The following is a 23,590-nucleotide window of genomic DNA, read 5'->3' as shown; positions in this document are numbered from 1 at the left end:
AGGCCAGAGCAGATCTAACCTGTTTTGTTTTTTAACACTTGTTGCTTTATTTTACAGCCAGCCTTACTGCTACACGCAACAATGGTTAATTCATTCCACAAGCTCGTCATGATCCACACCTAATTTAAATGGAAAATGTTCGCATTAGCATGACTGTTTCTCTGTTATTAGTTCCTCTTTGATTCATCAAAGGAGAACAGCTTGCTCACCATATCATCATGACTTGTTCAGTGCATGACAGTCAGCAAGCTTGAAACATACCACAACTCGGCTCCACCATGGTTACTTATAACGACGACTCCTCTGCTGGAAATTCATCTGGAACCTCTTTGGACTCCAGAAGTCTGATTCCTGCAACAGTGCTGTCCATCTGCTTCCTGCTGGGATTCCTTGGAAACATCGCTGTGATGATTCTCAAGCCAAACTGGGAGAACATGTCCAGTCTGAGCCAGAGTTTGATGCTGAACCTGGCTGTGTCAGACCTGCTCTGCATGCTTACCATTCCACTGTGGACATACTCGTTTCTCAATAGTTGGACCTTCGGGGTTGAGGCCTGCAAGCTGGTAACATACCTTGGCTACTGCAGTGTTTATGGCAGCCTACTGACTGTGACTGCAATGAGCATCCAGCGTTACCTTCAGGTGGTGCACTTTGAGAGGAGGCTACATGAAATTGAAGCATGGCAGCTGCTGGTTCCACTGTGGCTGGTTTCAACGATCCTGTCCATCCCTGTTTTAGTGGTTCGAAACCTGGACGACGATCAGCACTGGATATGCTGCAAAGCTCACTACTCCTCTGAGGGCCAGAGGATTGCGGTGGTGTTCACAGGATTCCTGATAGGATTTGTGGCATTTTTTGTCATAGCTTTTTCATACATCAGTCTCTACAGAAAGGTGAATCAGGCAGCCTTTTTCAACAATCCACAGACCACCAGACTGATTACCAGCATCGTTGTGACTGTTTTTGTCCTGTGGGTGCCATATCGTGTCATGAATATTGTGGAGATAGCAGCTGTTTCCCTACATAACAATCCCGTGATGAAGTTTAGTGAGGACACCTGGAATGCTTTTGCCTCTGTAACATTTGTAAACAGTGCCGTAAATCCGCTCATGTATGCCTTTACTTCTAATCATTTGTTCACTCAAAAAAGTGCTAAATATTTAATGGAGAAGTTCAGAAGTCTCCAAAAGCTGCCTGAGTTATCAGATATCACTGCAGAAACTGCTCAGTGATGAAGGTGCTGTGGTACTCTGTGTTTGTCACAGCAAGCTGTAGGTATTTGGTGGTTTAATGATGACATCTTTTCTCACATCAGCTGTGTACTGATTAAAGCTGGTCCTCACCCAGAGCTGCAAAACAACATGTTTGTATAGAATGCAATGTTTGTTGACATGGAATCAGGTAAACATTCAAAACAAAGTACCCAGTATTAAGTGATATACGTATATTTTACCATAAATTATAGTCTAATCTCCATAGTTTTTAATCTTGTTTAAATCATCATTATAATCATCTTTAACTGTTACCATCCCCTATTGCATGCCATACTTCAGACATCAGATGCATACAAGTAGATCTTAAATTTCCAAAACCAAATCAATTAGCTTTGCAGAATAAACCTAGCCAACCACCGACCCTGCCAATGCTGAAAGCAGCCTGTCCAAAAATCACGAGTTAACAAAGAAGGAATAAGTAGTATATTTCATAATACTAATCCTAATACTAATGATGATAATATAGTTTATAGTTATAATTCACAAAGAAAATGTAAGTTAAAAGATGTTAGTTATCTTTTCTTTCTTTACTTCTTTTTTACATTTAAATATTATTATGTTTATTAGTCTTTACAAATGCGCCATATTGTAGTGGTTGCACAATTGCCCAGAAAAAGATCCTGCGAGAAGGCGCAGTGCTCTTCTGTTGAGTTCTCCCATCTCATTAGGTCTATTATCTCCAGCTGTGCACTTGTTATCGTATCCCCTCATTCTCATGTATTTATGTAATTTTTTAATTCTTATTATTATTAATTTTTTTTTACGGGGGCGTCCTTGCTGATTTCCCCGTGTTCTGGAATTTTTTTTTACTAATCAGCATAAATGATTGCTTTGAGTTTACTCCAGCCTCCTGTGTTTTTTCATCTGGGTCAACAATAAGCAGCTTCCAAGCAAAAACAAAACCAATAATAACAAAAAATCATTCCAACTTATTTTTCTCCTTCCTGTATAAAAAATAAAATCTTTTATTAAATAAAGATGTATTGTGTTGTTTAGAGAGAGATCTGACAAGGGTTTATCTCATGCTTTTGCAGTTCAAAATGTCAGTTGACAGGAATATAAATGTATCATTTGTGAACATATTTAGAGGAATATTTTCATTTTTTGTTATTTATAATTGAATGCTGCTTCATATAAGTAAATAAATAATACACACACACACACACTTCTTTTTATATCTTAGTGAGGACATCTAACAATCAAATATGAATGCCTAACCCTAACCCTTAGGCACAACCTAACCACAACCTAATTGTAACTCTGATACTAAAACCACATCGGAGACGACCATTTTATCTGTTTTACTGTTGGTTCACATCAGTATATGTAAAGCTGCTCAAAAGATGAAATGTTTTCTTGTATGTTATTTTTTTTTGTAAATGAAAACATGTACGACGCTACTTATCTTTTCTCTCATCACTTGTGAAATCTGTCACTGCCTTCCCTGTTCCAGCAAACTTTTGAACCAATTTGACCTACGGGCACATACAGGGTGCATGGATGTGTGTTGTCTTAGTCTCCAGTTATTCTTTTGTTTTGTCGTCCTTTGAAGCTTTGTGACATAACCCTGACTATGTGTATTTCCTGGTGATTTCTTGTTTTTTTCTGGGGGGTTTTTGGATTCTCTTCCAGAATTCTCTGTGTTTGTGGAGCTCTGAACTAATACTCACTTAATGAGTGTACTCCTCCCTACAGTTATTTGCATTCGGGTCCATGATAAACAGCTCACACAGGTTACATACAAAAAAGGGTCATGCAAATACCCATGCTGAGGAAAAATGCAAAAACCAAAGAGCTCTTGGGTGCAAAGAAAACCAACACATTCAAAACAATAAAGCTTTTGTTAAAATAAGAGTTCAAAGAGAGGAACATGGGTATGGGTTTACCTTGCACTTTTGCAGTTAAATATCAGGCAAGAGTCAGCAGTTTCAGCAGTTTCTGCTCCAGAGATTTTGATCTTTTTTGATGATCGGACCATCGTTTTGTTAGTCTGAGTCAACCTTTCTCTCATTACAGGGTAACATGATGGTAAACTGATCAAATTACTAAAAGCAAATGTAAAAAAAAAACAGACCCCACACAAAAAGGTCAATATCCAATTATATGACATAAACTTCAATGTGTGAAAAATAGTGTTCAACATTTTAGGTGTAATCAAAGTGTGTTCTTTTTCTCAGTAGTTCAACATGGAGACCTACGATTTGGTTCATGTGGGATACCTCTGAGCTCCATGTATGTTTGCATTGCAGGTCACATTATTAGTAGAGCTCTTTGTGTGAGTAAGGGGATGTGGGTAAATCCTTGGATTTTGTTTTTTTCTAACTCAAGTCCAAGTTACACAAACAAACACAAACAACGAACTATATCCTGTTCAGATAGGACTTGTTGGTGGAGACCGCAGAGCCAAGCAACAACCTTGAAATGTAGTTCAACAGCACAAAAACTTTTGGCTTTAGGGTAATATGTCAGAATTGAAAAAAAGGCTGAAGATCTGACGATATTCCAGAGTTACAAAGCTAAAAAAAAGGACAAGAAACTGTATCCTTTTCAGATAGTCCAAGACAGAAGATATGTTTGCTTTTATTTTCCACTCCATCTCAAACTAAAAGAAATTTTCCATTTCACCAAAGACATACAAATGTGCTACTAAATGCAAAAATCAAAAAGGGAAATCCAAAAGATTCCTACTAGCAAAATAAATGAATAAAAAGATTCAAAACTCCCAGTTATTCGTGTCCATATTTCCTTTTGTGGAAAGAGTTATGCAAAATTCTGAAAACATGGTGGCAGGTGTCTTTGGGGTTTTGCATAGCTCACAGTTTCCTTGTTATCAGTTCCTCTTTGACTACATCAAAAAACAGCAACTTGTTTACCTGACTGCACATTTATCGTCATCATCACTTGCTCAGTACACACCCGAGCAAGCAAGCTTGCAGCATGGCACAACTCAACTCCACCAATATTACCTATAACATCTCCTCCTGTCCTGGATATTCACCTAGTTTCTTCTTGGAACCCAGGAGGCTACTTCCTGTGGTGGTGCTGTCCACCTGCTTTCTGCTGGGATTCCCTGGAAACATTGCTGTCATCATTCTCAAGCCAAACTGGGAGAACATGTCCAATCTGACCCAGAGTTTGATGCTGAACCTGGCTGTGTCAGACCTGCTGTGCTTGGCTACCCTCCCAATATGGATTTACTACTTTGTCTGTAGCTGGACCCTGGGCCTGGCGGGCTGCAAGCTCATGTCATACCTCATGTACTGCAGCGTTTATGGCAGCCTGCTGACTGTGACTGTGATGAGTATCCAGCGTTACCTTCAGGTCGTTCACCTGCAGAGGAGTTTACCTCAGGTAGGAGCAAGCTTGCTGCTGGTTCCGCTCTGGCTGTCTGCAATGATCCTGTCCGTTCCTGCTTTAGTGGTTCGACAGCTGGTAGAACAACCACATTGGTTTTATTGCAAACATCAATACTTCTCAGAGGGCCAGTCAATAGCTGTGTTGTTGACAGAGATACTGGTTGGTTTTGTTTTATTTTCTATCATTGTTTTTTCATACATCAGTCTCTACAGAGAGGTGAATCGGACAGCTTTCTTCAACAATCAACAGACCACGAGACTGATTACCAGCATCATTGTGACCTTTTTTGGCCTATGGGTGCCATATTTAGCCATAAATGTGCTAGCAGTGGCAGCTATTTCCCTAAAAAATGAGAGCCTGCTGAAGTTTTGTGAAGACACCTGGAACGCTGTTGGAACACTAACATTTCTAAGTAGTACCATGAATCCACTCCTGTACACATTTACTTCTATTCATTTGTCCACTCTGGGCCAAAGAATTGGTAACCAGTTAAGAAGGACGTTCAGAAATCGCTCTCGGTCAAGAAATGTCACTGCAGGAGCAGCACCTCATTGATATAAGCTCCCTGAGAAATGATTTTTACTCTGCTGATACAAACAGTGTGTGGTCATCTCTATTTGTCACAGCAAGCTGTTGCGGATAATGGACTTACTCGTTGAGCTGGTTCTCAACCAGAGAATTCAAACAGCATTCAAAAAAATCAAAGTACCTATTAAATGACCTCTAATTACATATAATTTTTCCTTAACTTATATCATACTCTCCAAAATATTTTTTCACCTGCTATGAAGGCTATGAGGCCCATTAACTGACTCTTATCGACTGTCATCACTCTTATGATCATACTTCAGATTGGGCTTTAGATTAGTTGTTAGCCAGAGGACCTGTGTAGCATGTCTCCAGCTACATGAATTCCTTAATCTTAACTAAGCAAACTACATCCAGCTACTCCAAAGAAGCCTGCTGAGACAACTAAGCCACTCAGGGCTGCTACTACTATTGGTTTGTGAATTGATGCTGAAATATCAATTATAATACCAGATATTTATGTTCTAGAAATAATCTAGCTCTTATCTAGAAGTTCCCATAGTAAATTGGGGAAAATTTGTAGTTTATGATTAACAGGAACATAATGGAAAGCATCTATATTATCTGCATTGTCTAAATGATTGGTAGGAACTACTTCTTTTTCCGCCTCTCATAATGATATCCTAATTTCGACTGTCTAAATGCATCACTGCTCATGTGTGCTCACTCAAAATGTGGAGCTGCTGGCAATATGTAGCACTGTAGCTGAATTTTGGAAAGTGACTTGCATCTGGGTTTAGGTTTTTGCCTCACTACAGCCTGTACATACTTATAGTTATAGCATATTCATAACATACTTCATACCGTGTACATTATAACATATCATAATAGACCCATTTCTGTAATATACTCACATATCTATATTATTGCTAATATATATTTGTAATATATCTATATCATGGCTAAAGCACTTCTGGATGGATGCAAACTGCATTTCGTTGCCTTGTGCCTGTGACATGTGCAATGACAATAAAGTTTAATTCTATTCTATTCTATTGTATCTGTGTTTAAATGAGTGAATTCCTGTTAAGAGATATACTCTAAAACACTTCTTCAGTAGAGAATCAGAGAAGAGAAACACAGAACTTCTTGCTAGCAAGGGCAGCCTCCAGAACTGAGACTCGCACTGAGGACTGCCCTGGTCTTTATTTATATACTTCAGTGAGCGCTTGTTCCTTACATTGGAATGTGGAGGTGTACGTGTGTGTGTGTGTGTGTGTGTGTGTGTGTGTGTGTGTGTGTCAGAGTGTGACCCCATAAACGACTTCCCTTAACCTGCTGGTCTGGAAAATCCAACAGTTCATCTATATGTAAAAAAGGCACTTAGACTAAAACTAACATAGCTACGTTAATCCTACTGTAAAACAATAAAACAAGGTACAACCTTTCCCATGCTCCTAGGATGTGGGGGTGAACGCCAGAACACCCTGGAATGTTACAGACCTCCTAGGATGAGACATTCTTTCAATATGCCACCAACTATATACTTCTAAACACAAATGATTACATGCAGTATTCTACCATATGCAAACTTATATCATTAAAAGATTATACTGACTACTAAGTACAATTTTCCATTGACAATTCCCCACATCCTTAAAACCACAGATTTCCTTTTTTTTTTTTTTTTTTTTTAAATCGTAGAGCATTAAAAGTGGATTATGTAGACTAGGTATCTTTAAAATATACAGGGCACTCTCAGTAAAACAACTGCTGTAGGCTTGAAAAATCCCAAAATACAACGCAAAATATTTTCTAGATAAGATAGCTTTAAAATAATATGGATCTATAAAGTCTAAAAAGATGTTTCTCAGCTGTATTATTATTTTCATTCAGTCACATTTTGGTAATTGAATATTTTCAAATCTTTTTTTTTAAATTTCTTCTATGATAATTATTCATAATTAAACAATAAGAACAAGAAGTCCCATGTCTTGTATTCATTAGAAAAGTTACAGTTTGAAATACGCTACTTTTGATTTTCCAAACACAAGTTGTTGTACTGGCATCAGATCAGTACCATCGATACAGCCTGAATTTGACTTGCCATTAGATCGGAATGGAAATCAGTCACGTCGTACATCACTACTACATATCTATGACAGTGACAACAGCTCAAACTTACCATTCAGTGAGTTCATGACAACCAAAGCAGCTTCTCCACATCTTTAATTTTCTTCTTTCTCGATTTTAGAGGCTTGTGTAGATTCTGAGTTAATGTAATTTTTTTTTTACAGTATAAAGTGATTTGAGACAACTGCTCCTGTGATTTGGTGACATATAAATAAAACTGCATTGAAACTAAACAATTAATGAAAAAAAATGAATAAATGTTTGCTTTGGAGCTCCTCCTTCACCAGAATCGACCATCTTTCTCCATTCTTAACAACAGAAAGAGTTAGAAATAGACAAGAAGAAGCGCAGAGAAGGTGCTGCACTGACACTACAAGTCTATAAATCATGTCATCAGTTCAGTTCAGTTTTATTTACATAATGCTAAATCACAATAACACTCACCTCAAGGCGCTTTGTATTGTAAAACCCTGCAATTATACAGAGAAAACATCAACAGACAACAAGTATTAGCAAGTGCTTGGTGACACTCCCTTTTAACAGGAAGAAACCTCTGCAAAGATGCTGAAACATATAGGAGGTGTTTTTATAATATTCATTACAATATGAGGTACTGAAGTTAAATTTTAAATATGTTGAAACACTGAAATACTGAAACATTCAAAATAATATAAAAATTAATAAAGGTATGTTACAGGCTTTGATTTTAATGATTAGTCAGTTGAACAGCCACATTTGTCAGAAACAATTTAACAGTTGTTTAGCACAACATGCATTTATTTAAAGGGAGAAATTTAACAACATCATATCATATATATTATATTATTGAAACACCTACCTCTATGGTCAAAGGAGCTTGCAAAGAAAAGCGTCTGGACTTCTTTAATTTGCTTGAAGACGTTTCACCTCTCATCTGAGAAGCTTCTTCAGTTCTAAGGTCAAATGGTGGGGAGTCCCAGATTTAAAACTAGTGGGAGTAACCCCCCACAGAGGGACAAAAGGACCCCCTGATGATCCTCTAATCGCCTGAGCCAAGGTGTGAAACTGGGTGTGGGTCCCAATCAGCCAGGGTTTCGGGTGAGCTCATTGTGAAACCTGGCCCCACCTTATCATGTGATTTCCTGAGGTCAGATGGCCCAGGACGTACACCACTTTGTGTTGGTCGTTCACGTGGAATTGGGTATCATTCCAGTGCTGATTTACTCTGTCCTCAAAAGCTGGCCCAGACTGCCCAAAAAAATGAAAATAAATGTTCATTATCTGTATGTAAAATATTCTTTGCAAATATTCTAAGGATGTATTCATGTAAATAAAACTAGTGTGACATTTTTTAGCAATGAAATGCAAGAAATACAAAACTATCAAAAAAAAGTAAATCAATAAAGAAATAAATCAATAAATAAAACACAAAAGTATTTTTATTCAAATTATTTTCATGTTGCCTTGAAACAAAATACCTCCCACTGCTGTTACTGGAGCTTGCAGCAAATTACCAAAACTTCTGCTGGCACCGTTCCTCTTCACCCTCTACACTGCATACTTCTCCATCAACTCCCCACGCTGCCACCTACAGAAGTTCTCTGACGACTCTGCCATAGTCGGCCTCATCACAGGTGAGGATGACTCAGAGTACAGACAGTGGACTGGACTTTGTGGACTGGTGCCAGCAGAACCACCTGCTGATCAATGCCAGGAAAACCAAGGAGTTGGTGGTGGATTTCCAGAGATGCAGACCCACCACACTGACACTGGTGAACATCCAGGGAGTGGACATTGAGATAGTGGACTCGTATAGGTACCTGGGTGTTCACCTGAATAATAAGCTAGACTGGAGCCACGACACTGATACTCTTTACAGGAAGGGTCAGAGCAGACTCTACCTGCTGAGGCGGCTGAGGTCATTTGGAGTCCAGGGAGTGCTTTTAAAGACCTTCTATGACTCTGTGGTGGCATCTGTCATTTCTTACAGTGTTGTATGTTGGAGCAGTAGTTTATCGGCAGCTGAGAGGAAGAGGTTGGATAAACTCATCAGGAAGGCCAGCTTTGTTCTGGGATGCACCCTGGACCCAGTGCAGGTGGTGGGAGACAGAAGGACTCTGGCCAAAATAACATCTCTGATGGACAGAGTCCCCCCCCCCCCCCCCTCCCATGCATGTAAATGTTGCTGAACTGCAGAGCTCCTTCAGTGACAGACTGCTGCATCCTCGATGCATGAAGGAGCGTTTCTGCAGGTCCTTCCTTCCTACAGCTGTCAGACTGTACAATCAAAACTGCTCCGAACAAACACAGAGGCTTGTATCAGCGCTGTAACTTGCACTATTTTATCAACCAATTCACACTATAACCAGGATTTGCCTCATAACTTCATTTAATTTTATTTAATTTAATAAAGGTACAGTACTCTGTTTTTGGTAACAATTGTCCTTGATGTAAACATGTAAAATTGTTTATGTTTCTGTTCTGTGTCTTGTGTACTGTTTGTTTGTGTAACCCACATAAAAAGAGCTGCATCTATAACTAAGCCGAAATTTTTAATTCCAATTGGGAGCGTGCCCGTGAAGGCATCGCGACGCGTCATGGCGCGTGTCTGCACATGCCTGTTGTGACCAATCACATTCGCGAGGCACCGATATATGCCTTCCGGGTTGTCGTCTCGAAAAGACGCGGGGGAGAGGCGTTAGCGGATGGAAGCAACAGTATTTTGATACCGCCGTGGGTAGATGCGTGGGGCTCGTATGTGACATCGCACGTAGTGAATGTGCAGGCTAGTGGTGCCCTGGAGAGACCACAGCGACACCACTACTTTGGATGGCGAGCTAGGCCCAACGAGCCAGAACCCCAGCTACAACTTCCTGCGGTCTGGTAGGAGGCTGCTGCGGCCTACACTCTCCCCTCTTGGTTTAGTCCCCTAAATCTCACTTCTGAGATTTCAGCTTTGGAATCTTAGTGCTGATCATCCTACTTCAAATTTCAACCTGTCTAGACTGTCATACGCGTTGGACTTATATCACTCATGAAATAAACTTTATGGACATTGTTGCCAGAGGTTGGACGAGGTTCCTGCACTGCCGTGCAGCGGATATTTTACAAGCTTGAATTGTTTTATTTTTTCCTTGTCTGCAGATTTTGTAAATATTGGTGTTTGGTAATTGCACTTTATTTTCACTATAAATAACAATTGTAATCACAATATCTGTGGTTGTACGTTTATTGTACTTCACTCACCTCCTAGAGCCGAATCTGATATCTTCTGAATTGGCCCAACTATTCATAACCAACTTAAATTATTTTAGCTTATGTACTTGCTACATAAGACAAATTAGTGGCGAGCCAGCCAGGAGGTTGTGTCAAGTATAATATTGTTGTGTACATTCAGTCTCACTATCTCACCATATTACTATGAACATGGACTTGTTGGAGTCATTAGGTGTTAAAATACCAAACGCGGTGTTGGTCAGTGGCGTCCCCGCATATGTGGTTGAGGAGGTTGAAGATTTTCTTCTCCAGTATGGTGCTATTGAACGCTCCGTGCCAATAAACTCACCCGGTTCTGAGTTTAATAATATGCTCGTTGTTGAGTTTAAAACGGGGTCTGCTTTTGATTTATTGGGTCCGATTCTGCCGTATACATTTAAGCCCTTAAATAATGAATATCATATAAAAAGCTTGTCTAAAATCTATGCGGCTACTGTCGGGTGCACAAAGACTAAGACTTATTTAGCTGACTTAAAACAAGTAGCAAAACTGTCTGGTCAGGATTTTGCTGAAGTTCTCCAAGAACTAATGACCCAAATAAATGGAGCTGTTTCAGAACTGCGCCCAGGAAAACCAGAAGGGCTCAAGCAGGAATGCACTGCCGCATCTGAACACAAAATGGCTGCCACTCCGGATCGACAAACCCACAACATGGCTAGCCCTGTCACTTCTTCAGCTGCCCTACATCCTACAACAACAGAAGGACATTCTATCAGTATGTCTGCGGCTGAGTTGAATCCACCTGAAGTACAGAGGTATGTTGTGGAGCATATAGTAAAGAGCGAAGATGTAAACATACGCTCATCCCATAAGCTGCGCATGTTTTCTGGGAGACTACCACACCCACAGCATGAGGTGGACTATGATACATGGCGCTCTGGAGTGGATCTCATCTTAAAGGATCCAGCCATTTCAGAACTGCGAAGATCCAGACACATCCTTGATAGTCTTTTACCACCTGCAGCGGACATAATCAAGCACCTTAACCCCGACCTACCAGCAGAGACTTATATTCAACATCTTGATTCTGCTTATGGAATTGTACAGGACGGGGAAGAACTTTATGCGAAGTTCATGGACACGCTGCAGAACTCGGGTGAGAAGCCATCCGGCTACTTACAGCGACTTCAGGTGGCCCTGAGTTTAGCTGTTAAGCGGGGAGGGGTCAAGCAGGGTGAAGTGAACAGGCACCTGCTCAGCCAATTCTGTAGGGGATGTTGGGATAGTAACCTTATCTCTGAGCTCCAGCTGAAGCAGAGAAAATCCAACCCACCCTCTTTTGCAGAACTGTTACTCCTATTAAGAACTGAAGAAGACAGAGAAGCTAGCAAAACTCTGAGGATGAAGCAACATTTGGGAACACCAAGACACAGAGTTGCAGCTCAAGCTCAGTTCGCAGTAGAAGAAGAAAAGGGGGTCTGTGCTGCGTTGTCCACTCTCACCCAGCAGATGGCGGAGATACAAAAGCAACTTGCCGCCTTAACTGCCTCCCAGTCTCACCAGTCCTGTACTCCTGTTCCAAAGCAGCACCCGAAGCAAAGGACGGATACACAGGGGAATATATCACCTAACCCCAAGCCTGGTTTCTGTTTCAGGTGTGGGGAAGATGGACACATTAGACCACAGTGTGAGAACAGACCCAATCCTGCATTGGTCAATACAAAACGCAAACAGTTCAGTGAAAGGAAACCAAAATGGCAGAAGCGGAATTCATCAACTGGACATTTAAACTAGATACAGTTTCTGTAATGGGACGTACAGGAACTGTGCAGGACCCACATTGTCCCGCAAAGGAGGAAATTGTTCACTGTGTAGACCTACACACTTGTCCGAAGGCAACTACAATGTTACCTCATGGGTTAGTTGGGTCAAGATGCACAACAGAGGTGACCCTAGCAGGCCATCCACAGAAATGCCTGCTTGATACAGGATCACAGGTTACTACAATACCTGTATCCTTTTACAACAATCATCTTCATGACCAACAAATTCAACCACTCCATGATCTTCTCCAGGTGGAAGGTGCTGCGGGTCAAACCATTCCATATCTTGGATACATTGAGGTTTCCGTCAAGTTCCCCAGAGATTTTGTTGGTGAAGAATATGAAGTAACAACATTGGCTCTAGTTGTTCCGGACGTACACCCTGACGTCCCCGCTACTGTGCTAATTGGGATGAACACCCTGGAACCCCTGTATGAACAGCATCTTAACCAGCATCCGAGCTATCAGCCTAGCACTCATGGGTACAGAGCGGTGTTGAAAACACTACAGCTGTCACACAAGCAGAAGGAGAATGGCAGCATTGGGAATGTGAGGCTACTAAGCAAAGCTCCAGTGCGTGTTCCGGCCGGCCGCACTATTGTCATCCAGGGCTCTGCCAAAGTTTCCACCCCGTTGTTTAGCCAGAGTGTTCTCCTACAGCATCCTGCTTCCACCTTACCTGGGGGGTTGTGTGTCAGCAGTTGTCTCATCAACTTCCCAGCTCTTTCTCCATACAAGGTTCCTGTGGTTATTACAAATGAGTCGGAGCAAGATACCTTCATTCCACCTCACAGTGTCATTGCGGATTTGGAAACCTACCACTGCACCTTGTCTGAACATCGCGTGACCCATCTTCCAGTCAGGAACACTACCACCAGCCTGAATTTTGATTTTGGTGATTCTCCACTGTCACCTGAATGGAGGACGCGAGTCATAGGCAAGCTGAATGACATCTCGGAGGTCTTTTCACATCATGACTTGGATTTTGGATGTACATCAGCTGTCAAACATCATATTCCACTCCATGACAATACACCATTCAAGCAACGTGCCCGGCCAATCCATCCACAAGATTTCGAAGCTGTCCGCCGTCACCTGCGTGAGCTCCTGGAAGCCGGCATTATAAGGGAATCATCGTCTCCTTTTGCTTCGCCTATCGTGGTGGTCAGGAAGAAGAACGGTGAGGTCCGGCTGTGCATAGACTACCGGAAACTAAACCTTCAAACCATCAAGGATGCATACCCCTTACCTAATTTGGAGGAATCCTTTTCAGCACTCACTGGTTCTAAGTGGTTTTCAGTGCTCGACCTGAAGTCCGGTTACTACCAGATCCAGATGGAGGAGGAAGACAAGGCAAAGACTGCTTTTGTGACTCCTCTTGGGTTCTGGGAGTTTAACCAAATGCCTCAAGGTGTTACCAACGCCCCAAGCACCTTTCAGCGCTTGATGGAGCGATGCATGGGGGACCTTCACCTAAAGGAAGTGCTCGTTTTCCTGGATGACTTAATCATCTATTCGGACACTCTTGAGGAACACGAACGAAGGCTGCTGAGAGTCCTGAACCGGTTGAAGGAATATGGGCTGAAACTGGCACCGGAGAAATGTCGATTCTTCCAAAAGTCTGTAAAGTACTTGGGTCATATTGTCTCTGAGGAAGGAGTTCAAACAGATCCTGAGAAGATAGAGACCATCAAGACATGGCCGGTTCCCCAGACTCTGAAACAATTAAGATCTTTTCTGGGTTTCGCTGGTTATTACCGCCGGTTTATAAAAGACTATTCCGTCATTGCCAAACCTCTCAATGACCTGACTCGTGGATATTCTCCAGTTCAAAGATCAAAGACTCTGAAAGCTCACAAGATACCCACCTACAGGCCAAACCAACCCTTCGGGGAGAGGTGGGATACCAAATGTCAAGTTGCATTTGAAACCTTGATTGAGAAGCTTACAACTGCTCCGGTTCTTGGGTTTGCAGACCCGTCTCGTTCATACATTCTGCACACCGATGCGAGTGTGACCGGACTTGGAGCAGTGTTGTATCAAGAGCAAGAGGAGAAACTCCGGGTCATAGCTTATGCTAGCCGCGGATTGTCGCAGAGTGAGAGCCGTTATGCAGCCCACAAGCTGGAATTCCTCGCCCTTAAGTGGAGTGTGACCGAGAAATTCCAAGATTACCTGTACGGGGCAGATTTTACAGTGGTGACGGACAGTAATCCACTGACCTACGTTTTGACAACAGCTAAACTGGACGCTACTGGACACCGTTGGTTGGCTGCATTGTCAACGTACTCCTTTAAACTTCTGTACAGAGCTGGCAAACAGAATTGTGACGCTGATGCGCTTTCGCGGCGACCTTACTCCTGCTCCAGTGATGAAGTTTCTAATGACCATGAACTCATTCGTCAGTTCATTTCTCAACACACAGCTGATTCTGATGTCCTTCCAGAAGAGACTGTGAGAGCAATCTGCCAAAGTCATTTGGTCAGAGCCACACGGCCGGGTGACTGCGGTGAGGTTGGCTTCACACTTGTCGAGTCTTTGTCAGTTCAAATGGATACCATCCCTGACAGTTACTGTTCCGAGGACTGTCATCGGCTGCCTGTCGTTCCTACTCTTAACATCAAAGAGAAACAACACTCAGATCCCTGCATTCGAGAGCTTATTCACCAGCTTGAGACGGGGGAGAGGGTTCCACCAACAGCTAGAGCTGAGCTCCCTGAACTTCCGTTCCTGCTCAGAGAATGGTCCAGGTTGGAGCTGGTGGATGGAGTCCTGTACAGGAGGAGACGGGACAATGGAGACCTTTCATACCAGCTTGTCCTTCCAGAGGAGTTGCGACCATCAGTCCTGAAAAGCCTCCATGAGGATATGGGCCATATGGGGATTGAACGTACACTTGACCTTGTCCGTACGAGATTCTACTGGCCTAAAATGGCAAAGGATGTTGAGCAGAAGATTAAGACTTGTGGCCGCTGTGTGCGCCGAAAAGCCCTGCCGGAAAAAGCTGCTCCACTTGTCAGCATAAAAACATCTCGACCCCTTGAGCTTTTGTGTATGGATTTTCTTGCTCTTGAGCCTGACACTAGTGGCACTCGTGATATCTTAGTCCTGACTGACCATTTCACTAAATTCGCTGTTGCCATTCCAACACCCAATCAAAAGGCAAGAACTGTGGCGAAGTGTTTATGGGAGAATTATATCATTTATTATGGCATTCCTGAGCGAATTCATACCGACCAAGGGCAAGATTTTGAGTCAAGACTGGTAAAAGAATTGTGTGAGTTTGCAGGCATTCAGAAGAGCCGTACAACCCCTTACCATCCGAGGGGAAATCCAGTGGAGCGATTCAACAGGACGTTGCTGGCAATGTTGGGGACCTTGGAGACAAAACAAAAAACAAGGTGGAAAGAGCATGTGAAACCGCTGGTTCACGCCTATAATTGTACCAGGAACGAGGTTACAGGGTTTACTCCTTACGAACTCATGTTCGGTAGAACACCTCGTCTACCTGTGGACCTGGCGTTCAATCTGCCACTGCGGGAATCCCAGCAAAAGAGTCACTCACAGTACATTAAGTCACTCAAATCGAGATTGGAGGAAAGTTTCAGTATTGCCTCCAGTAACGCTACAAAGGCTGCCGACCGAAATAAGAAACGCTTTGACAATCGTGTGATATCATCAGCATTGGAACCAGGTGATCGTGTGCTTGTGAGGAATGTCCGCCTTCGAGGGAAGCATAAACTTTCAGATAAATGGGAGGAAGAAGTTTATGTGGTTGTCCATCGGGCTGGGGACCTCCCGGTCTACAAGGTAAAACCTGAGAACAGCGATGGACCTATGCGGACCCTTCACCGCGACCTCCTCCTTCCATGCGGCCTCCTCACGGGCAGTGAGGTTAACTTGGAATCACCAGAGCAATCGCTTCCGCACAGACCAAGAACTCGGCAGCAGAACCCGGATTTAAATTCCCTCACAGAACCTCTGGTTGAGGATGAGGACACAGGAAGCTTGGTTTCATTGTATGTTAATCCTCCAACGTTGCACTTCACTGTGGAAAAACAGAATCAATTTCCAGATTCATCTGACAGTGGGAGCCTAGGACCACTGATTTTGGATCCTTCAGTTGAAGTGGAAGTGCAAGGAGAACCAGCCTCTGTGTCCAGTGTTCTTCCTCCAGCAGTGGAGTCTGGTGGTGAGCAATCTGACTCTGATGTGGAAGACATCCTACTTGAACTTGGTGAAAGTCACCCTGACAACAGAAATGGCTTGCCTGAAAATTTACTTGGAAATGGAGACATACTTGTCGACATTCCTGTCGTTGCTGTTGAAGATTCTCCTGCAGAGTCTAGTGTTATTGAGCAGGACACTGACATAGGTGACGGGCTAAGACGTTCACAACGACAAAGAGCACCACCTGACCGACTTCACTATTTCACTCGTGGCAATCCTCTGATTTCCGTTGTTCAAACGATGTTGCATAGTCTTTCCGATGCATTGGGCCATAATGCTAGCCGTCCTTCGTCTGTTCACGTTGTCTAGCGTTTAACATGCGACGGGACGTGCATGGGTTAAGGCGGGGAGGATGTAACCCACATAAAAAGAGCTGCATCTATAACTAAGCCGAAATTTTTAATTCCAATTGGGAGCGTGCCCGTGAAGGCATCGCGACGCGTCATGGCGCGTGTCTGCACATGCCTGTTGTGACCAATCACATTCGCGAGGCACCGATATATGCCTTCCGGGTTGTCGTCTCGAAAAGACGCGGGGGAGAGGCGTTAGCGGATGGAAGCAACAGTATTTTGATACCGCCGTGGGTAGATGCGTGGGGCTCGTATGTGACATCGCACGTAGTGAATGTGCAGGCTAGTGGTGCCCTGGAGAGACCACAGCGACACCACTACTTTGGATGGCGAGCTAGGCCCAACGAGCCAGAACCCCAGCTACAACTTCCTGCGGTCTGGTAGGAGGCTGCTGCGGCCTACACTCTCCCCTCTTGGTTTAGTCCCCTAAATCTCACTTCTGAGATTTCAGCTTTGGAATCTTAGTGCTGATCATCCTACTTCAAATTTCAACCTGTCTAGACTGTCATACGCGTTGGACTTATATCACTCATGAAATAAACTTTATGGACATTGTTGCCAGAGGTTGGACGAGGTTCCTGCACTGCCGTGCAGCGGATATTTTACAAGCTTGAATTGTTTTATTTTTTCCTTGTCTGCAGATTTTGTAAATATTGGTGTTTGGTAATTGCACTTTATTTTCACTATAAATAACAATTGTAATCACAATATCTGTGGTTGTACGTTTATTGTACTTCACTCACCTCCTAGAGCCGAATCTGATATCTTCTGAATTGGCCCAACTATTCATAACCAACTTAAATTATTTTAGCTTATGTACTTGCTACATTTGTATATGTGTCTTTCTTGCTGCTGTTACACCCAAATTTCCCTTTGTGGGACAATTAAAGGATTATTCTATTATTATTCTTCTAAATTTCATACAAGTTTTAAGCCTGAGGACATGTTTTGTCAAGTCTAGTGAATAACAAACAGAAAACAACTGAGAGTACATACAGTAAGCAAATGTAACTCCAACTACAATGTTTTCATAACCAAATTAATTAACTTTACTGCCTAACCATAACCAAACACCTGCCACCACCTACCCTATCAGTGACCGTAATAACAGATTCTAGAGATTTTTTTAAGTGAAAGTCTAATTTCTTTTCATTTACCCCAACCAATCCAGTACATGGCCTCGTTCTGCCAGAGGCTTCTTCTTGTTGAAAGGCCGTTTTTGTTTCTCACTGTCACCTAATGATCGCTCATAGGGTATCATTTGATTGTAGGGTTGTTTTTTTTCTGTATTACTGTAGGGTCTTTATCTTACAGTATATGTGCTGTAAGGTAAAAAAAAATGGTGTTGTGTTTCAGTGCTATATCAATACAATTTAACTCAGAGCTTAAATCTGGGACTCTCCACCATTTGACTCTAGCCCCGAAGAAACTTCTCGGATGAGAGGTGAAACATCTTCAAGCAACTTAAAGAAGTCCACATGCTTTTCTTTCTAAGCTCATTAGACTACAATGACCTGGATGACTGGGAACCTTCACAGACAACATTTTCCTTTAGATGATCCTCCCATTTTTTGGTGCATGTTGAATAGAAATACTAGAGAGACTGATATTTACTGTAATGCATTGATGACAGCCACATATGGATTTCAGACAGATTATTCCTCATCACTTCACTTGTTCCTTTAGGCTGATATACCCTGATTATAGTTGTTATAGGCTAAAAAGCAATAATGTATGGGTTGGAAAAAATTTATGTTCTTTTTTTCCTTTCAATTTGTAAATAAAACTAATATGCCAGTTATACAAACACATGCAAATGTGTATAGGTAGAAAAATGCAAAATCCAAAAATAAATAAATGCAAAAATAAAAATTCTCAAGTTTTACTGACAAATGATGTGTATTACAGACATAAAGCATTTACAGTATTTGCAGGATTTGGGTTGAGTTTTATTCAGCACATTTTTGTGGGAACAACAGCAAACTTTGGTACATAGTTATAACCTGTAATAAATTCAAAAATGTATAAAAAGAGCCATGCAAAATCCTGACACCATGGGTGTAAATGTTTACTTTGACATGACTGTTTCCTTGTTGTTAGTTCCTCTTTGACAGTTCATGTGACTGGACATTTATTATCATCACTTGCTCAGAGCACATCATTACCTGGAAGCTTGCAGCATGGCACAGCTCACCAACGCTGTGGTTACTTCTAACATCTCCTCCTCTCCTGGATATTCACCCCATTTTTCATGGGACTACAGTGGTATAGCTGCTGCAGTAGTGCTGTCCATCTGCTTCCTGCTGGGATTCCCTGGAAACATCGCTGTCATCATTCTCAAGCCAAACTGGGAGAACATGTCCAGTCTGACCCAGAGTTTGATGCTGAACCTGGCTGTGTCGGGCCTACTTTGCATGTTTACCGTTCCATTTTGGATTTACTCTTTCCTCAACAGCTGGACCCTGGGCCTGGTGGGCTGCAAGATCATAACATATTTTGGGTACTGCAGCATATCGCAGATGCCAACAGACTTAATAAACTGATCCGTAAGGCCAGCAATGTTGTGGGGATGGAGCTGGACTCCCTCAAGGTGGTGTCGGAGAGGCGGATGCTGTCCAAGATAAAGACAATGTTGGATAACACCTCCCACCCACTCCATGACATGTTGGTCAGTCACAGGAGCTCGTTCAGTGAGAGACTGAGATTACCGAAAAGCACCACTGAACGACACAGGAAATCATTCCTGCCTGTGGCCATCTCCCTGTACAACGCATCCACTTAACACACTGTTTGCTGCTACAACTACACATGTTTCTTTTCCAAATATTTATTTATAAGTGACTTATGTATGTATGTATGTATATATATGTATATATTGTACTATTCTTAGTTAGCGTATTGTCTGTCTTGTCTTAATGTTGGTTTAAAATGGAGCACTGTAACAAAAAATAATTTCCCCCAGGGATCAATAAAGTATTCTGATTCTGATTCTGATATATGCCAGCCTGCTGACTGTGACTGTGATGAGTGTCCAGCGTTACTTTCAGGTGGTATACCTGCAAAGGAATTTAAACCACATACAAGCATGGAAGCTGCTGGTTCCACTCTGGCTGGTTGCAATGATCCTGTCCATTCCTGCTTTAGTGGTTCGACAGCTGGTAGAACAGTCAGATTGGACATATTGCAAACATCAATACTATTCGGTGAACCAGTCAATGGCCGTGTTGTTGGCAGAGATACTTGTGGGTTTTGTTTCAGTTTCTGTCAATGTTTTTTCATACATCTGCCTCTACAGAGAGGTGAATCAGGCAGCCTTTTTCAACAATCCACAGACCACCAGACTCATTACCAGTATCATTGTAACCTTTTTTGTCGTGTGGGTGCCATGTCTTGCCATAAATGTCCTGGGTGTGGCAGCTATTTCCCTAAACAATAAGGACTTGCTGAAGTTTTGCGAAGCAGCATGGGGCACCGTTACAGCACTAACGTTTGCAAACGGTGCAGTGAATCCACTCCTGTATGCCTTTACTTCTAATGGTTTGTCCACTCTGTGCCAAAAAAATGCTGAACATTTAATGCAGAAGCTCAGAATTACCCCACAATCTAAGTCAGCAAATACCGTTTCAGACGTAAGATGACAACGTTGAAAGCTCTTTAATTATTTAGATTTTTTTATCAAATGATTTTCCCCCTGTGATGCTGGATCTTCTCTGTCCTGCACTGTAAAACAACAACAACAGAAATATACAGTAAAATAATTGTGTGTAAACAACAAAATTACCTATAATATCACCAATCACTGTTCTAATACAATTAATCAGACCTAACATAACAGTGCTGTTGGATTTTATTATGTATCTTATATGCAATGTTATACTTTTACTTTTAATCCATAATTAATGTCATAATAATGTAACACCCATTAAATAAAAATCAAAATACTTTTATTAAACTAGTAAATGGGTTTAAAAATACAGCAATCCTATGTTTTTTTTTATTATACTAACTGTCTAATGGGGGTTTGTGTGTATTTTAATAAAACACTTTATAATAATGTAACACTATTAAGCATTAGTAAGTATTAGTATGGTTGTAGTGAGTGCTTAATTTATCATTTATATATCATTACTCCTCCTTGGTATTTCATTTATAAATACAGATATGTTTATCCATCTGTTACTAATACCAAAAACCATGTACACCACCACTGCTGTACGTTGTTTAACTATGTACAGTTACTGCTAGTAAAAACCATAGTCGTTATAATAGTCATAATAAAATATGGTTATCTATAAGTAGGATACCTAGGAGCAGTTTTAGGGTTTTCACTAAAACACCACAGCACTGAGATGTGTAATTTCTGAACATCCTTAAAATGCTTATGGTTGAAAATTTACCTTTTTGGTAAGTAAGGCAGGTTTGACTTGACACCAACAAGTCATAATGAATCTACTGAAAGAAACAATAACAAGTCTGTATGAGGGAAGGACACATTAAAATAGATACATATGTCTAAATTTAAAGAGGCATGTGTACTGAATCCTAACTGTTGGGTACAAGCAGCTAAAAAACTGAAACCACTAACATTACCTCAGTCATTAACTTTGCTAGCAAGCCCACTCTCCTCTGAATATTATGAAAGCAAAGGGTTGGTTCAGTAGTTAAAAAATAGTTAGTTGACACCTCTGTTAACTACAGTAAAGGTAGTGTGTTATATTAGCAAGCTACTGATACTGAACTTAAGTTTCTTATATTTGTCTTGCAGATGCAACATGTACAGTTGTGCCTGGTGTACATTGTGATCCTTTTTCCTCCCCTAAAATTAGTTATTGGTGTTTTTACAACAATTTTAGAATGTTCCCGATGTCCACACACAACAATTTAATAATTACTGAAAATCTTGTGAAATATGCTTAATTCATATAAAATTATACTGATGTGAGATAATAAAGATAATTGCTTTGTTTGGTTACGAAAGCCATTAAAAAAAAAGGTCTAGTACACCCCATGCCCCCTTTTAGACTCACCCCTGTTTGCTGATACTAACGCTTCCATGTAAAATAGCACGGTTATAATAAATGTATATTTAAACATGTTGTCAGATAGTGACAGATGAAGCCTCATGGAGACTTGTAGCTTTCCATTTAAATGATTTTAAAAAAAGGTTAGTTTCTTAAGGCTTCATGTGTAAACATACCCCCCTGCAGGTCAAAAACATTATTGTCATTTCAATTATTTGTGACGTTGTTTTGGCTGTCATGCAACAGTGTCAACATAGACGTAATCACTGCCTAGAATTAAAAAACAAAAAAAAAACAACGACTCTAATTTGATTGTATGTGGCTCATTCATTTATCAAAAAAAATGTTGATTGATGTGCGGTTGACAGTAGTAGAAGTCTATCAATGTCAAAAACCTTGTCAGTATGATTTCAGTATATTTTTGAATAAATCCAATCCAAATCCATGACATGAGATGTTGATGTTAAAATCACAGTCTTTTCAAATGATGAGACAGTGATTGTGCTAATGAATACTGTGCGGATGTTGACTTTTATCATTTTTATCAAGATATTATATTTTTTCCATTGTGCTTAGACTCAGTTTCTCTTTTTGCTAATAACCACTCTGGCTTTGGAGAAACCGTTTCACATTGTGCTGAGAGGCAGGAGTGCAAAACTATCCCACAGTAATCTTGCCTAGATGATACCCATAGATGCAGTGTTGTTGCCATTGACACACAATTAACACTTCCCAATGGAATGAAAAAAAGAAAACAGACTTGTGTATATTATAGTAGTAACACATTTCATTATTTACAGGCATATTATTTGTAATACTTTATTGGTAGAGATCACCTCATGGGTGGAGCAGCTCTTCACCTCTTTGTGTACACTGTTTTGATGGTATATATGCATCAATCTATCAATCGTTTGTTGTAAGATTCAGATAATTATTTTTTAAAAGCTAGATATTTTAAATGAGAATAAGAAAGAAAAGTATTTCTTTGTGCCCCCGTTTCCCTGTTAATGCCCTACCTGGCGCCCCTGGCAAAACATTGCTAGACCCGCCCCTGCACAGTTACCAGCTGTCAGCTACATAGAAAAGGATCCTGGTGTTATTTGTCTCTCAGAAACAGTTCATAACTTCCCTTTAACTCATTCATGTCACCCAAAAGGTAAACCTGTTTCTCCATCACCTGTTCAGCTCTGATGATTCAGTAAGGACATCTCCTGGTTTCATCTTCATGTTTCCCTCTCACCACATATCCAAACCGACATAATGACCAGCAGCTTTTACAGCTGTGGCTCCAGCAAACATCAGCTGATACTAGAAATGAATATTAAATAAATTCTAACAACAGCTGATCAAGCTTAAACATGCTGCTGTTGTTTAACGCGACATCTGCTGGTTTCCTCTTTCTGGCGCAAAGTGGGCGATAAACAAACAAGAGAGAAAATCCGATCAGCTGATCATTGATCAGTTTCATGATTGAAATAGCAACAGGAGAGGGAGGGGGAGAGAATTAGAGGAGAACAGGCAGCTGACAGCGTAAAGACACAGAATAACTCCAGCTTTGTGTCTTTTTCATTCTAGCTAAAGTCCGGGACAAACTGCGTTCCTTTTCACCTCAATATGAAACGCGTAATATTTTCTCTGAATATGGGATGATTCCGTTTTTTACGGCAACTCTAATAATT

At 41.2% G+C, this 23,590-nt stretch overlaps 3 protein-coding genes across 3 annotated transcripts; all 3 read left to right on the top strand.

Annotated features, from left to right (window-relative positions):
- Window positions 1–165: 165 nt before the first annotated feature.
- LOC309688996 (leukotriene B4 receptor 1-like) lies at window positions 166–1,278 on the top strand. Its single transcript, XM_082505110.1, has one exon. It carries the CDS (start codon window positions 279–281, stop codon window positions 1,230–1,232), a length of 954 nt encoding a protein of 317 aa, XP_082361236.1. The 5' UTR covers window positions 166–278; the 3' UTR covers window positions 1,233–1,278.
- A 2,924-nt stretch (window positions 1,279–4,202) lies between these two features.
- Window positions 4,203–6,122, top strand: LOC309689892 (leukotriene B4 receptor 1-like). Its single transcript, XM_082506583.1, has one exon. It carries the CDS (start codon window positions 4,212–4,214, stop codon window positions 5,184–5,186), a length of 975 nt encoding a protein of 324 aa, XP_082362709.1. The 5' UTR covers window positions 4,203–4,211; the 3' UTR covers window positions 5,187–6,122.
- A 12,877-nt stretch (window positions 6,123–18,999) lies between these two features.
- LOC309689893 (C-C chemokine receptor type 4-like) lies at window positions 19,000–20,759 on the top strand. The gene is made up of 2 exons (XM_082506584.1): window positions 19,000–19,390; window positions 19,865–20,759. Exons 1-2 carry the CDS (start codon window positions 19,071–19,073, stop codon window positions 20,526–20,528), a joined length of 984 nt encoding a protein of 327 aa, XP_082362710.1. The 5' UTR covers window positions 19,000–19,070; the 3' UTR covers window positions 20,529–20,759.
- The last annotated feature ends 2,831 nt before the right edge of the window (window positions 20,760–23,590 follow it).

This window comes from Aulonocara stuartgranti, assembly GCF_965226115.1.
Source record: "Aulonocara stuartgranti genome assembly, chromosome: 15".
Classification (NCBI taxonomy): Eukaryota; Metazoa; Chordata; class Actinopteri; order Cichliformes; family Cichlidae; genus Aulonocara; species Aulonocara stuartgranti.
Note: the sequence above shows the minus strand (reverse complement) of the source record. Positions and strands in the feature narration are given on the sequence as shown.